This window comes from Aythya fuligula, chromosome 3 (assembly GCF_009819795.1).
Source record: "Aythya fuligula isolate bAytFul2 chromosome 3, bAytFul2.pri, whole genome shotgun sequence".
Classification (NCBI taxonomy): domain Eukaryota; kingdom Metazoa; phylum Chordata; class Aves; order Anseriformes; family Anatidae; genus Aythya; species Aythya fuligula.
In genome coordinates, this window is record NC_045561.1 from 1525395 (window position 1) to 1541439 (window position 16045).

At 36.6% G+C, this 16045-nt stretch overlaps 1 protein-coding gene across 1 annotated transcript in view; it reads right to left on the minus strand.

Annotated features, from left to right (window-relative positions):
* The window catches only part of PSME4 (proteasome activator subunit 4), a 61426-nt gene that overhangs the window by 15244 nt on the left and 30137 nt on the right, over positions 1-16045 (minus strand). Inside the window, 13 exon segments of the mRNA XM_032184155.1 lie at positions 162-315; positions 881-962; positions 1579-1708; positions 2290-2343; positions 2674-2810; positions 3715-3924; positions 4919-5050; positions 5910-6005; positions 6166-6228; positions 6750-6848; positions 6931-6986; positions 7259-7315; positions 8430-8485. Of these exon segments, the coding sequence (XP_032040046.1) occupies positions 162-315; positions 881-962; positions 1579-1708; positions 2290-2343; positions 2674-2810; positions 3715-3924; positions 4919-5050; positions 5910-6005; positions 6166-6228; positions 6750-6848; positions 6931-6986; positions 7259-7315; positions 8430-8485 (1326 nt within the window).

Consider the following 16045-nt stretch of genomic DNA (forward strand, 5'->3'; position numbering starts at 1 on the left):
AAGTAGACACTTAAAAAAAAAAATCAAAAGGTGGCAAAGCAAGCAAGAAGAACAAAAAAAATTTTCCCCAGTCAAAAAAAAATAAACAAAACACACATTACATCTCATTTTTTTCCCCTTGCTTTTACAATTCTATTTTAATGTACATTTAATGTACTCACTGAGGCCAGGTATAATAACCCCAGTGTGTCTTCTCCACAAAACAACATGACTCCCAGGCTTCCTTAGTCTTTGGTAAGCTCCGACTGTCATAGTGCAGCCACTGGTTATCCAGCCTGTCACCAGCCTGAATACCAGAAGGCTTAGGGTTTCCACCTGGTTAAAGAGGAATTACTATTTCATCAAACTCATTCCTTGACAGTTCCAGCAGATGCTGCAACTTACTTCTGTTTTAAGATTCTAAGAGCTTTTATGTCACTGCTCAAAGCTTTTTCCTCCATCAAACATGTACATATATTTGCTCTGTGAGATTAAAAGTAACACTGATAGAAATCAAAGATGGCTTTATTAATTTATGTAAAGGTGCCATAGAAATTATGAATAAATAGAAATAATAGAAATGATAGAAAAAGAATAAAAAGGCATACAAGTTATTCACACAAATTACAAGGCTTTCTGAAAGGAGGATGACTATAACCATACCTCTGAAGTTTTATCTCACCAAAAATAATAGCTTAATATATAATTCTATGTACAAATCTGTTTAAAAAAACTAAAAAATTAATTAATATTACCTATTTTGTTTAGTTAAGACATTAACAACCAGAGAGAAATGAAAAGTTCGTGATTCTATGTTTAATTTCACCAGAAAAAATGTTTTGTTTTTTTTTTTAACAATAAAAAAGTGAGTAAAGCATTTCTTATTTTGAATAAAACTTACTTATTTCATAAGGGCATATGGGCACTTTTTTGTGTGTCCTCTTAAGCTGCTTAAGAATGCCAGCCACAGCTGAGATGGCAACCTAAATAAAGAACCAGGCATTAATGTACCCATTCCATACCTTTACATCATCTCATCGTAAGACACATTTTAAGCCAGATACTCAGTGCCCTAAAAAGCCACTAGAGGTTACATCAAGCTTCACCATCCCAGCGGCTGATACTTCCCATAAAGCAGTAATTATCACCAGGGAATACAGGACATGAGTTAAGCATGACCTTTGTATACCACAAAAATAAATCTCCCCCCTTATATTCTGGAGAAAAATGATGTGGCCGTTACTTTCAAGCCTCACTGAGGAGACAAGCAGAAAGAAAGGTATAAACACAGCTGGACTCCCTTCAAGTAATAAGCTGCAGATAGAAAAATACATGTACATACCTGCAGAAAACATCCTAAAGTAAATAAGAAGGAGATGTTTCACGTTTTCACAGTTTACAGACTTTACATTGTTTATCATGGTTACAGCACTCCCAAAACTGTCACATTCTTAGATTAGGAACTATTATACACACACGGCTGGGAGGCGGGGAGGAATGTACACCCCAATTTTTGTACTTTATCACAGCTGAGTGACAAACAACTATCCAAAACCCATTAAGGTGAAAGACAAAAAGATGTAGTTATATTGTTTTTACCTTACGAACTACAATTGCATCGTGGTTGAGACACTGCACAAAAAATCTTATGGCACGGACAGGCAGTATCCTATCATCCCTCAGGAGCAGAGACAGAAAACCAATACTTATGTGCTCGAACTTCCAGGGACTAAAAAACAAACCAGACGATACATAGAGTTTTACATGCACAGACGTGATTATACAGGTTACAATTATGTAAATATATACTCAGACTGACACAAGCAATGTTCTGACATCACTATAGTCAAGGAGCATAACTGGCATTTTAGGAAGCCTCCAAAATGCTGTGAATGCACAAATGGAATCAAACTTACATCCAGTTGAAATGCCAAGATCAAACCAACACCATTTATGTAATTATTAACTTATAATGATATTCTTTTTATTTTTTGTAAACAAATATACTGTGAATTGAAAGCTATTTGATGTCAGTATTATGCATATGCAAATGCACAAGGATCTCCAGCAATCCAATGCTTGCAGGTACTTTCACAAAAGCTTTCCAAGCTTGCCACAATGCACCTTACACAAGATTCCTACCAACAAATTGCTTTTGTACAAACTACCATCAGGGTGAGAAAATATTATTCAATTCTGGCCATGCAACCTGCACTTTTTGATGCAATTGGTATTTATTCATGTAACCACCTCCAACCCTCCCCCCCCCCCCCATTAAAAAACAAGTGCTTCATGCACTGGGAGACTTACAGATTTCTTTGTTCCATACAGTCCAACAGCATGTTGACCAAATTTTCATAGTTTCTGGGTATTTAAAAAAAAAAAACAAATCATCAACTAGATGCTGCTGAAAGAACCACATAGAAGTAGAATAAAAGTTCCTCAGCAAAAGGTGGCTGAATGCAATGCAGCAAACAGCACCAACTGGTAGGACAGGGAAGGAAGAGAAGGAAGGAAATATGGGTGTAGAGGAAAGTGGCTGACAAGTCAGGAGAGAAAACGCACCACAACAATTCTTGGACATTGACAGTTTGTCTAGTTTAAAATTTAGTTTAGCAATTTTGGATTATTACATTTAATGCGCAGTAAGCATTTGAGGCAGTGGAAACTGGTGCTAAGGGAGGTTTAACTTACCGCAGAGCCTCAGCATTCTTTTCTTTCTGTCGCTGAATTCCTAACTGAATTTCCTCTGAGCAAAGGGCTGTGAAATTTGAACTTGGATGTTCTGATCTTTGCAGCATAACAGCTATCTCAATGCATTTCTCTGGAACCTATTGATAAAAAAAAAAAAATGCAGAGATTGGAGTGAGCAGCAACTTAGAAATTTTTATGTATGTTTGTTTGCTTCTGCTTTGAAATAAGCAGGGTTCTGAATCATTTGAAGAGTGCATAATTTCCTGTCCACACATGCAAGTCCTTGGAGTAGGGAAGACTGTTTCTACATTCACACATCAGAATTGTTTCTCTAAACTATTTGTTTTATTTTATTTTAAAACAAAAGACAAACTATAATATTTAATTAAAGAATTTTTATGATTTTTTTTTCCTAAAGATGTTTATTAATTGGCACTCATTCTTAAAAATAAGTACCATAACATTTATCACACTGAATAAATTGGTATTCACAGTGTGGGTGACAGAGCACTGGAACAGGCTGCCCAGGGAGGATGTGGAGTCTCCTTCTCTGGAGATATTCAAGGCCCGTCTGGACACCTACCTGGGCAGCCTGCTCTAAGGAACCTGCTTTGGCAGGGGGGTTGGACCCGATGATCTTTTGAGGTCCCTTCCAACCTCTTGAGTTCTGTGATTAGGCATGAGACAGTTGTGCAGAGTACTGTGGGACAACAGCTGCAAATACTGATAATGTTAATTTGACCACATGGCTCTACCAACACACACCTTCACATCTGATTGGCAAGAAGCATGCTAATTAACACTGGAAGACAAGTTCCTTTCCACAAGGAAGATAAACAGAAAATTACAAATTCTAGTAATATTACAGGAAGCTATTATTATTTCATTCTTGAAAGTACAGGCCTGCATTCTTCTGTAACAGAAATCAGAATGGGATCAGCATTGAAACCCTAACTCAAACAACATAAACGAGTCTCAAACACTGATGCAGTCAGATGCACCCAGAACCCAGACGTTAACTTTAAGCCATCTGACGCTTACCGCAAAATCCAATCCAATTGTTTCATACTGCCTATGGATTTTTTCTGCTAGGTCATCAAAGAGTCGAACTATGGATGGTTTTTCCAGGGACATAGCTTGGCTGAGCCCAGAAGAAACAATCGCTGGCCATGTCTGTGCAATGCAGTCCCAATCATGAAGATTTGCCAAACATACTCCACTGTGATTTCCAAGAAGACAGTATAAGGCACCCTACAAAATGAAAAATGTAATTTTGAAGAAGAGTAACATGCACTGTTCTTATGATATATACATAAGCATGCACCCACACAGAAGAGATTCATCTTCAGAGTTCCCAAATAATTACAATATACCGAATGCAGCTATGTAGCCTCATTGCCAAAGAGTTTTGAAGATTTTTCGTACAATTCTTTTTATGCTAAAGAACTGTTTTAATAAAATTATAAATCCTGCCAATTAATTTATCCACAAAATGGATGACTGACTTTTGAATTACATTATAGAATGAACTACTCAATGATTAAGTATCACACCTGTTTTTGCTGTGAACTTATGTTCCAAAACCAAACCTACATTTGGTTGTATCAAAAATTTCAGGGCTGCAGGTAAATTGTGAGGCTGATGACCAGGACCAGACCTGAAGTTATGCCATGGAACAAGACGCGGTTAACTACCAGACATGATATGATCAACTCCTGAATGTGACAGGGAGGACAAGGAAGGGAACATGATGCTTTCTTGGCCATGAAGGGAACACTTGGATGTTTAGATTGCCTTCTGATTGATCAGCATCATTTCCAGGCCTGACAGCATCAATAATTACCTACTGCTTAACAATAAAACCCATCTGATTTTACTAAAACATTTTTAGGTCATCAGCATTATGTCCAGTTCAAGTTACCAGTTTATACTCTTACAGCTGATTGAACTCCTTAATGAGTCTTACTGCTTTGGACTATAGCTTCTCAACTTCCACGAAAAAGAGGTGTTAACATACACTTTAGTAATACCTGAACAGTCAATGAAATGAGGAGCGTACATAAACACAAAGTTTCTTTTGACAACTCATTTCATCTAAAATATTCCTCATATTAGTCATGCATAAACTATATGCCATGAAAATTTAAGAGTCATGCTGATAAACAAGCAAACCATGCTTCGATCATTAAAAATTCTTCTGTAAATACACTTTCAAAGACATGAACCAAAGTTAATCTGACAATACTTTAAATTGCTGTTGAGTGACATCTTGCCGGTCTGGACGCAAGAACTCCAAAACCAAGGGAATGATATCCCTGCAACAGAAATTATATGTTCCCAGAGCTGTGAAGAATGCTTGCTGAGCTTTACTTCTGACCTGTGGGAAGACAGACATTACTAGGAAGTATTCTGAACCAAAAATATATACACTACAAAAGAAATGGGTAACGATGGTGTTGCTTAACTTATGCACAGAGTTTATGCAATTAATGTGTGTAGAAACACATTATTTGTAGAAGGTTTTAAATAATGTGCTTCCCCTCACGCTCAATAACCGCTGCTTCTAAAAACATACTTTTTTAACATTTATTTGAGAATAGCCACAAGGTTAAAGAAAGTTCTTTGTATTGCCAAAACCTGTCACTGCACTTTTAAGATCGTTTTAAAAGCAAACAACAAACAGCGTAACATATGCAGTTGACAGAACTCTAAAGAGCCTTTAAACACTGTGGATTGAATTGAATTTATATAACCATGGCATTCCCATAGGGCTAAGAGTTCACAGTGTAACCACCAGGCACACTTGTTTTGTGTATTTTTAGGAAGTAGATATGGTGGCAGCCTAATTCTTAAAAATAGATTTAGCATCCCATACAGATGTATTAATCATATTGAGAATATCACACCTAAAAACCTCAACCTGATATATTTTTAACTGTAATTATATGTTGAATTACTGTTTTAGAAATCTGGAAATAAAGTCAAAAAAAAAAAAAGTAGCCTCAACTGGCAGTCAGCCCACACATTTAAGTTATTTATTTGACAAAGGGGCTATATTTGAAGTAAAAGGTATGTCCAAACTGGTAACTAATGGAAATGAAATAATTATTTTCATGTTTCATGTTGCCATGGAAATAAACTGAAAAATAAAGGTCCTGAAAATGGAACTTGAAACACTTAAAAAAAAAAAAATCCCAGCACCAAATATTTCAGTTTAAAAAGGGGTTGTTCCTTACCTGACCATATGAACTTGTGGACAAACACAACAGATCTCTGATCATCTCCTGGTGAGAGGTTTTATATTCACAGCCTTCCATTGTTAGCGTTCTCAACTAAATTGCATTAAAAACACAAATAAAGGACAGATTTTATTTTTGCACTTTAAAAATGTAGAAGAAACACTAGTGCAGAATTACTGCATTTTTTATTAAATGTCAATATAACAAGCTTTTCTAGTGAAGCAGTTGGTGAAGACTTAAGTGAAAGTATTACCTCATGCTGCAACATAACTCTGTCTATCAGCAAAGCTCTGATATGCTGCTTCTTTCCTTGAAGCTGTAAGCAAATACATAACTGGGTTTAGATTTCAATATCTGTATCAGCAATCTGTACTGACTGCATTCTCCCCAGGTACTCTCTTCTAGAACCAGGCAAATTTGATGTAGAAATTTGCACAAACCCTTGGTTATTTTTTTCCCCAGGTATAGTTTTTTTTCTTCACTTATTTTAATTTGCCTATTACTATGGAAATAAGTTCCCTTCGTAAGCAAAATAAAGCTCTGGTCACAAAAATGACCGAGTAAACAAGAATCAGAAAAGATCGCCGTGCCAAGAGTTTCAGATTTTGGTTCAAGGATGCTAACTGGGGGGGGTTACTACAATTTAAAACTGCTAAGTATAAGGTTTCCAAATAAAGGTACAGAAGCACAGGAAAAAAATATTCTTATCAAGAAATTAGATGACAGAATCATGAAAACCAATTAGTACTGTAAAGAAAATAAGAAAAAAGTCTTCATGAGCATTAGGAACTATTTCCCCCCCACGCACACATTTCTTTACAAATAAAAATTACTGACCCTGTTCTCCATTGATTTTTTCACTAAATTAAAGCTTTTCCATCGTGAATCAAACTCATGCTTGTGAGATCCTTGGAACTGTAAAACATCGCTTATAATCTGTGGAAATAAAAAGATGACATAGAATTATCTTGAAAAACAAGCTATGTCATATGTTAAGTACTACTAATTATAAACATACCTTTATTATTAGAAATAAAGACTTGGTATCATCTTCTGAATTATCAAGTATATAGCCTGCAATGGGAAGAAAAATTATGTATCATCAGATTGGAAACTAGTCTTAAAAATAAACAGTTTTCATAGAATTATAGATTCATTTAGGTTGGAAAAGATCTCTAAGATCACCAAGTCCAACAGTTAACGTACCACTTTAGAGAAATTTTAAAATAAGCTTAAATTTAAGAATTACAGGCAAAGTAAATCGAACAAGTTTCTCATCTCTACAGTTATACTTAAAAGACAAACGTACAGCGCTTTGTACATAAAGAAGGAATGGTTATACTTACGCAGCAATTTCCTTGTAACCCTTGCAATTGTTTCTCGATAATTCTCTCTCGATAAATCTGTACAAAGTTAAACACATTCTTTATTAGAAAAGAAAAAAGCAATATAAAAATAAATAAACCAGTAGAAAGCCCGAGCAGACTATTCAGAAGCTGTGGTGCAGACTATAACACCTTCTTTCTCTGCCTTGATAGTTGGTTTAATTTTTAAACACAGAATATGGCAGAGTATTAACCATATGAAAATTTCTGGGTGAACACTAAGTAGGGTAAAAGAGAAAGCCAACAGAATATAGATTTTACATTTCAAGTGATTCCGCCAGTAAAAGAATGGGGATTTATTCCCTTCCAATGAATGGAGGAACAGACATTCTCAACATTAAAAAAAAAAATACAAAAATAAAACCCAGGCTAAATGATACAAGCAAATTCATCAGGAAGTTTTAAATAGTGTCAAATTGCTATAAAGGATCACTCAATTAAAGCACATTCTGTTACATGTTATATGACTGCAAACTCCCTGATTGCAAATCAACTGATCTGATTTTAAAAGCATAAAAGCACCTAAAAACATTCAATCACCTGACAAGCAGTTACTTTGTGCCTCAGCTCTTTTTTTAAGCTTCCCTTTTTCACTTGGAAGTTGGTGAAAAATATGCACAATAAAGCCTGAGGACAGACTTCAAAACATAAACAACTTTATCTCCAAAACTTTGCATTTTTAGGACTCTCAGGAATTAGACTTCACTAATCCTCTGTCATTAAAACATGCCTATTAAGTGTTGTACATGGGCCAGATGAGGTGACTGACCCTTTGGTCTTCAAGTACTCTGTTTCCACTTCTGCTCTTCCAGTATGTTTGAAGACTATGTGATGCTTTCTTCTATGCCAACTACTACTATCTTAATAGGAACTTTCCTTTTGTGAACAACCCAAGAAAACTCCAATTTTGTAGTATTTCTGTTTCATATCTGTATCTTTACCATAGCTGAAGATGAAAATGACATATGCACAAAAACTTCTGTGTTGGCCCAAAAAAAACCTTTAGGGTAAAGAGAATAATCAAAATTACGCTCTCAGTAAGAACATACAGTTTTCACTGTTGTCTGTGTTGCAAAATAAAGAAGCAAAACAACTCTTACAACCTCTCTGAACAAAATTTGGTTCTACTTACCGTATTCAACACCAGTGTACAGCTTTGTCTCTTCCAAAGACACCAGACTTGGTACCCTGCATGAAAACATACCAGGCATCACTACACAGTAGGAAAAATCACCGACTATGTGAACTTTACTGGTGTTTAATTCGTTTTAAGAATTTAATTTAATAATTCATGCTGGTAGCGCTAAAGAGGTTTGGGTTTCTTAACAGTGCACTTCAGTTCTCTAACATTTATCGACCAACCCTACTTACATGTCAAAACTTGTCAGAGACAAGTACACACCATAAGGATACCTAGAACCCAGAACCCTTGATTTAACAAAATTTCACCAGTTTTGTTAAATAGCCACAGATTTTTCCTCACTGCCAAGCCTATGAACACACTCATCAAAACAAGCATGGCTGCTAGCTGTCTCTGGCAAGGAAAGACAGATGAATTTGGTGGCTGAAGGGTAAATGGTTGAAACAGAATCCTTCCCTGACAAGTTAAATTGAAGCTTTTCTGACTTTGGTTCATTCTTTATAAAGTTTTTTTTTTTTTTTTTTTTTTTTTTAAAGTGCCCATTATCTACAGGACTGATACTTACTGTTATATGAAGTTCGTTATTAATAACGATTCCGAAATAAAGTGATGTGTTTTTTTCCAGGATTTAGGTCAAACTTATTAGTTTAAAAAAGTTAAATCAATTTTGAGGTCTTTTCAATTAGCTTTATAGATAACCATTCATAAAATATAGATTCAGACATCATATACTAATGAATTTAAAAGACATATCCTCCATTTATTTATTTTTTTTTTTTTTTGAAGTGCCTTCTCTCCACCCAAAATATTACTGTAGGCAAATTCAAACTCTCAATGAAAAAATATTCCAGTGTGCTTTGGAAAGAAAGTCAGGAACAAGAAATACTGTACCGTTGTAATAAACAAATACTATTGGCAAGAAATCTGTAGAAAAGTAAATTTCCATATAAAATTGCATCAACAGAGCAAACAGAAAGCTATTTGAAGTAATGTTCTACTCCTATTACAGGTGCTAAGTAACACATGAAAAAACAACTGATTCTACATCTGAGCACACCCTACCAGACACTAAAATAAGCTCTCAGACTTCAGGCAACTGCAAACTTCCGTCAGAACTCAAAAAAAAAAAAAATCGTTTCTTCTGTAAAAATCAACACATTAAAGCACAATTGCTACAATTACCATGCTGATTATATGAAGGGATGCAAATCTAAATGTCTTGCAACCAAAAATTAGTTAAACAAACTGACTTCTCAGACCTCATAACAGTCACATCAACAGCAAAAGTCAAATGAAATGTCTTTTTCTTAATCGATTTGGGCATAAAGAGGTGAAGTTATCATTTTTAACTGTTCAGAATTTGCAAAATGTCCAACATGAAACCAGCATTTTGTCCCCAAATAAGTATTTATAAAGCTTTTGTGGTCTCACAAACTTGCTTTTTTAGAATCACCTACATGATTGACTTAGAAAAATATTTGTTAGGAATTTCCCTGAGACCAGATCTTTCAAGTTAGGAAAGATACAGAAAAGAGAGAATTCTGAAATTAACGTGGGGAGGGAGAGAACCTTCCCACCCCAAATACTACTGCTTTAAAAAAAGAAATACAACAGATAAATTCAACAATGCCAGGAAGTTAAACATTAAACAATTATTTTTATATAGTATGCTGGATATGTTGATTGGTAAAGGAGCTCATAGCAGCATTTTCCTCTAAGCACTTAAATGTATTTTTACCCTTAAACAGTTTTTCCTCGTACGAATGCACAAATTAAGTTCATGCGCGGCTTTCCTATCCATTAGGCAGCACGGAAAATTCAAGTGTAATTGACCAGTTTTCCCTCAGGTGGGCAATAGAGATTACAAATTGTGGTGGTTCCTTCCCATTCCCAGCAAAACGCACTCAGGTGTTCTTTGCCAGCTAGCCAAGTTCTGAACCAAATCTCTAATATTAAAACAAAGGAAGAACAACACTCCAAGATCTCTCTACCCTTCAGGTTCCTGAACAGACCAAGAACATGCCAACACAGCCTCCTGTAACCACCAGCTAGCCTGGGGCTGTCCTTACACTCACCATGACATCGCTCCCCAGGCAGAACCACGTATTTCAGCAGGGCTGCTAACAGGATGAAAATACTGTGTTCAAGATGCAGCAAAGCTCTCTGGCTGGCCCACAACTAAGATCCATGCTACCAGTACTCTGCATTTTAAGTGTCAGCCACTGAGCCAGAGAAAAACAGCTTAGGACATACAAAAGGAAACAACCTCAGATGTTTTTCGTAACTGTAGTCAATACTGACAGAGATTTTCAATACTTCATGCAAGGTACAAATCATACTGTGCTTTGTTCTGCAGCAACAGCATCCAACACAAATTGCCAAGAAAACTTAGGAGCAGAGTATCAATAATTATTGCTAGAAAAGAAATTCCAATTAAACAGAACTCCAAAGAATTCATTCCCTTATTCACCACAGTGCAAAGCCAGAAACATCTTAATTTGAGAAAATTGCTGCCCCATGTTTTTTCAACTCCCAGACATTTTACAGAGTACTTTATTCAAGTGTTTGTGGGCATATTCCTCGTTACATAAGTAGGACTTCAGTAATAAGATACAGCTTTTCAGAAACAAACAAAACTTTTAGCATTGCTCTGCTGAACCAATTGCAGAGCAAAGTTTTTAATAGAAAGGAAAACCCCAAAGCCAAAAAAACAGCACCACGTTCAAGATTAGATCAAGAGCTGCATCAACCTATTTTGACATCAGAGACTATAAGACAACAGCGGGAAGGTGAACAAGGAGAAAACAGGGTTACTCACCGTGGAGGAGTAACTGTCCCCTTTTCTGTGTGCAGCTCCCCCAGCAGAGCTGGGAAGTTTCCTGGAGATGCCAAGAGAGGTTAGCTAGCCCTGCCCCTCAGCATACGATGTCACATCCTCACACATTTAAAAGAAGCGGTCTTATCCTTGACCTGAACACCTTCAGTGAAAGGACATTTAACAAGCTCCGACCCACATCTTCAGCAAGAAAAGAGCAATACAGCATCCTACCTAACCAAGCTGTATGTAAGAGGCGGGGAAAATCTGGAAGTCCTTTGAGTGACTCTGTTTTTGCTTCCCTACCCCAGCTGCTAAAGATTACTTCTGTAATAGTCAGGCTGCAAGCAAGAGAAATGAATGGGACCTCAGCTGAACATCAGTGAAAGATCTCCCAACCTCAGAAAGCTCTGTTCTTTGTATTTGAAAAATCTCTGCTTGCACACAATTAGAGTCATTCCAACAAAAGGCCATGGCCATGATTTACAGTTACAGCAGTCCCTTACGGAAAAGGGCAGATAGCACACAGAAGTTTTACATGTACCCCCACACCCCATGCAGCAGGGCAACCACCACACTGTGTTTCTGCAGGCATGGAAAAGAAATGAGTAATCTTTTTTCTCTAACTGTGACAGGCTAATTCACCACAGCTCTGATCGCCTTGTTCAGCCCCAAACAACGCTCATGCTATCCTAAAGGATTGCTCCTTGCATCCTCCCTTATCTCCTTTCTTCCTTGCAGAATTACATGGAATAAATCATATACACACACTTTACAGATTCATGACTTTGTTTTCTATTAATCTCTTATATGCAGAACTTCTGAAGGGACTTCATTCATCCTCCAAAACAGATAACGTTTAAAGGGAGGTATGTTTCTTGATCCCTACAGGCTAAGAGATAAGAAGTCAGCACTAAGAGACAGTCATTACAGTTCCATTTCCTAATGAATATTAACTGCCCTCTCCAGTCCTAACAAGTTTGGGTTATGTACTTGTGCAGGGATTGTGCACAAATTTGTTTTCTACTAAGTTACCTATAATCTTCCTGAATACCTGCTCACTTACAAAATGCTCAAAGTAACACTTAAAACAGTGGTATTCACAGTAACGCATTTAAAATAGTGTGAGGTATTGTTTAAATTAAACTACACTGGGATTTTCAGAAGGATGTAAACGATTTAGGTAATTTATGTAAAAAACACAGGAACTCTACTCCCAAACTTGGGCAAAATGGGAGAAAACTACACACAAGCTACACACAGGAAATACTTGGTCTCAGAAAAAGCTGGAGCATTGTGAAATCTAAGCCATTTATGATCAGGTTCAGTAAACTTTGCTGTCACTCTTTAAGCACTTCACAGCAGCTGTGGTCATATGTATACTGACTGTATGTACACATGCTGAGTACTTTTGGGTACACAGACTGTATCCAAATCAAGTGTTGGTCATTCTAATAATGTGCTTTCAGTTAAAAAAACACAACAGTATTTTTCAGTTCAGAGACTAACAGTCACTGAAAGATTAAAAAGAAGAAAAACTAATGAATCGGCGTGAAAACATTAAGCTAGACCAACAGGAGATTCCAGAAGACTCAAACCAATGTATACACTTGTAGATACACAGAAGTTTTTCAATCTTTACTCTAACCAGCATTTTATTGAGCAATGTAAATGAAGGAAACAAAGCTTTTTCATGTGAAGAAAAAACAAACAAAAAGCTCTGTATGTTAACCATTCAAGAAACAAATCTATTTTCAACAAACACACACAAACCGCTGAGATATGAAACAAAGGCTCTTCTTGACGAGGAGAAATATTAAAGAACGTTAACATCTTTGGATTATCCATTAAATTATTGGATATTCTCAGCTGTTTGACATTAGGGAACACAGAACCTGAAAAACTCTAGAGAAATAGAACAAATGACTTTCCATAGAAAACTTTTCAAGATGAAAAGTTTCTAGAAGTGGACAGTGTAACAGACATTTTCATAAATGAACGTTGATGAGTTGTGGTACATCATCTACAACCAAACAAAAAGAATCATATTTTAACAGTACAGCTGCAGGAGAACAGAATTCTGTCCACGTATTACTAGAGAGGCCTTATATTTGCAACAATTTCTTGTTCTAGAAGCAACCTCAAAAGAATTAAGCAGCTAAAAATCACCAGTAGCAAATACTTATAATGTTAGTGGAAAGCAGTTTTGTGTATTCATAGCTGCAATTTGCTTTTTCTTAAGCAGAAGGACTTGAAGCTGGATTCAATCCTTCCACCAAAACTTCCACAAAACATCAAGCTTCTATTCTCAGCCCCCTCAGGGACTACCACATTTATGTAATACTGTGAGTTAAAAGTCATCCATCAAGCAAACAAAATGCCACACCACTGAAACAACGGAAAAAAACCTCACATCTAAAGTATGAGAATTTTATGCAACGACACAAGTTAATTACAACAAGCAATAATGAAGTGCAGTAATGAAGCAAGCATTTAGCTAGCTTGTAACAGCTGTGACATAGGACAATATATAATTTTCATCATCAGATTTCTGTATTAGTTAAGCTAAAAAAATAATTCCTCAACCAGTGAAGTCATCTTGCTTCATACCAGTCACTCATTTAACTGACAATCATAATAATGATCTAATTACATCAGTTAAAATTCATGATGCTGCTTACAAACATCAGCAACACAAGACTGAGAGAACTGAAATATAGCAGCCAGACACATTTTGACAAAACATACCTGCTTACAAAAGGCAAAGGTATCAGTGTACCTTAGGAAAAAAACTATTAAAATAAAATCTTTGTATTTGCTAAGGAAGCAGAATGCACACCTAATCAGGAAAAGCAGGGAGGAGAACCAAGCCTAGCCACAAAAGGATGAGCTGATAACTAGGTCCCATAAGACATCACTGCTGCTGCAGCCTGTGGGGCAGGAGCAGCCCCTTTCTCCCTTATTCCTGCCACTGTCATCCTCTGCTGTCCCCTACCCAAGGCTGAGGACAGACACCCCAAAACAGGTTCTCAGGTACTTTGGCATCAGTTACTTGTCAAACGTGAAAACAGAAAATATATTCAAGGGAAAAAGCATTTTAGTAGTTGGAACAGCCTGCAGAGAGATACTAACTGAACCATTCCATCTAGTTCATCATCCTGCTACATAGAGAGTCAAAATGTGCACTCCATCCCTGTATTTATTCTGCTGGGGTTCAAACCCTCCCATCAATATGACTTTTCTTCCTTCAGTAAGTCAGCTGGAGGGTTAGAAGGAATGGATATACATCATCTGTTTTACCTGGCAATAATTTTCAGGAATCCTAATCATCAGATATCAAGATGGATGAAAATCTACCAGTTACACCTGTTCAGCTCTACCTTAAAGTCAGCACAAACAACAATGCTGCATTGCATCGCATGTCATCAGCTACAGGTCACTGGAGTTCAGAGGCACAGAGGTATTCTCACACGACATCTCCCACACTAGATTGTTTCAAACATGAATTACTTAAAAAATATATAGTGCATATGGCTTGGGTTGGAAAGGACTTTAAAGATCATCTAATTCAACACATGAAACCATTTACCAATACCTGCATTCAAAATATTCTTATACTGCCACATGACAGCGAGTATCAGCACCACTGGTGATAAGCGGTAACTGTGCCCGCAGAGCTCGCAAAGCAAGCACTCTGGGTAACTGGCGTAGTCCCTATCAATAAATGCCCTTCAGTTTCAGATCTCTGCTTTATGTGCATTTCCACTGCATTCCCAAGCCAGTTTCCATTATAAACAACTGCTATCTTAACCAAAAAACATCCCAGGAACTCACAATACAATTGCAATTAAAATCAAACCTTTTCTATTCCAGCAACACATTCAGCAAAAGACACCTCCTACGTTCAAATTGGATATTATCATACAGACATATGGGATAGAAAACAGCATTCACAGGAATCTGTTTAATATTGCTTTTTAGTAAGAACATAATCAATTGTGCACAAGTCCACTTTTCTTACCCCAGATTTCCTCCTTTAAAAGAAGTATGTTCCATTTGTGATAATTCGAATTATACAAATAAGCTGAAGCTTATTAAACAAAACTCATTTGATTTGAGTTGGCTAATTCCAGTGTCCTGTACAAAGTGACTGAGAAGATAAATTAATTACAGTTTTAAAAAGCTTTGACATAAACATAAGAAGTTTGGATGCAAGACCTACCCAGAGTGGGCAGAAGCAGAAAGTCTGTCCAAAGAACAAATAATGGTGGATTCCGAAGCTCTATGGACATTTACTAGAATGAACTATTACGTGTTATAATGCAGATCATGCAGGAAAAGTAGGATTTTGATTTCTTTCGTCACAAATTGATTTTAGCATGCTCTCACATAGATTGCATATACTTAATAAGGCAAAACAGATAACTAACTGCATGAAACAGATCTTCCCTAAGCATTGAAATCATTCAGAAGTTGATTATAAGCTAATGTTCTAACCTGTACGTTAAGCATTTACAGACCCTGCCCCAAAATACAAGAGATGATCCTAAGCAGTCCACATCAAAAACAAAACCAGAGACAGTCTAAGGTTAAGGCATGATTCAGACTGAATCAAGAAGCGATGCTAACACCAGTCCCACATTTTCCCCAATATTGACCAGCCACATACTGCTGGTACAGGAACAGTCAACACCTACTGAAAGGTGTTCGAGTCCTTATTCCAGATGCTATTCCTAAATCAGTCTGAACGCCCCACATTGCCTCTTCAAAAGATGACTTGCCTACAATTCTT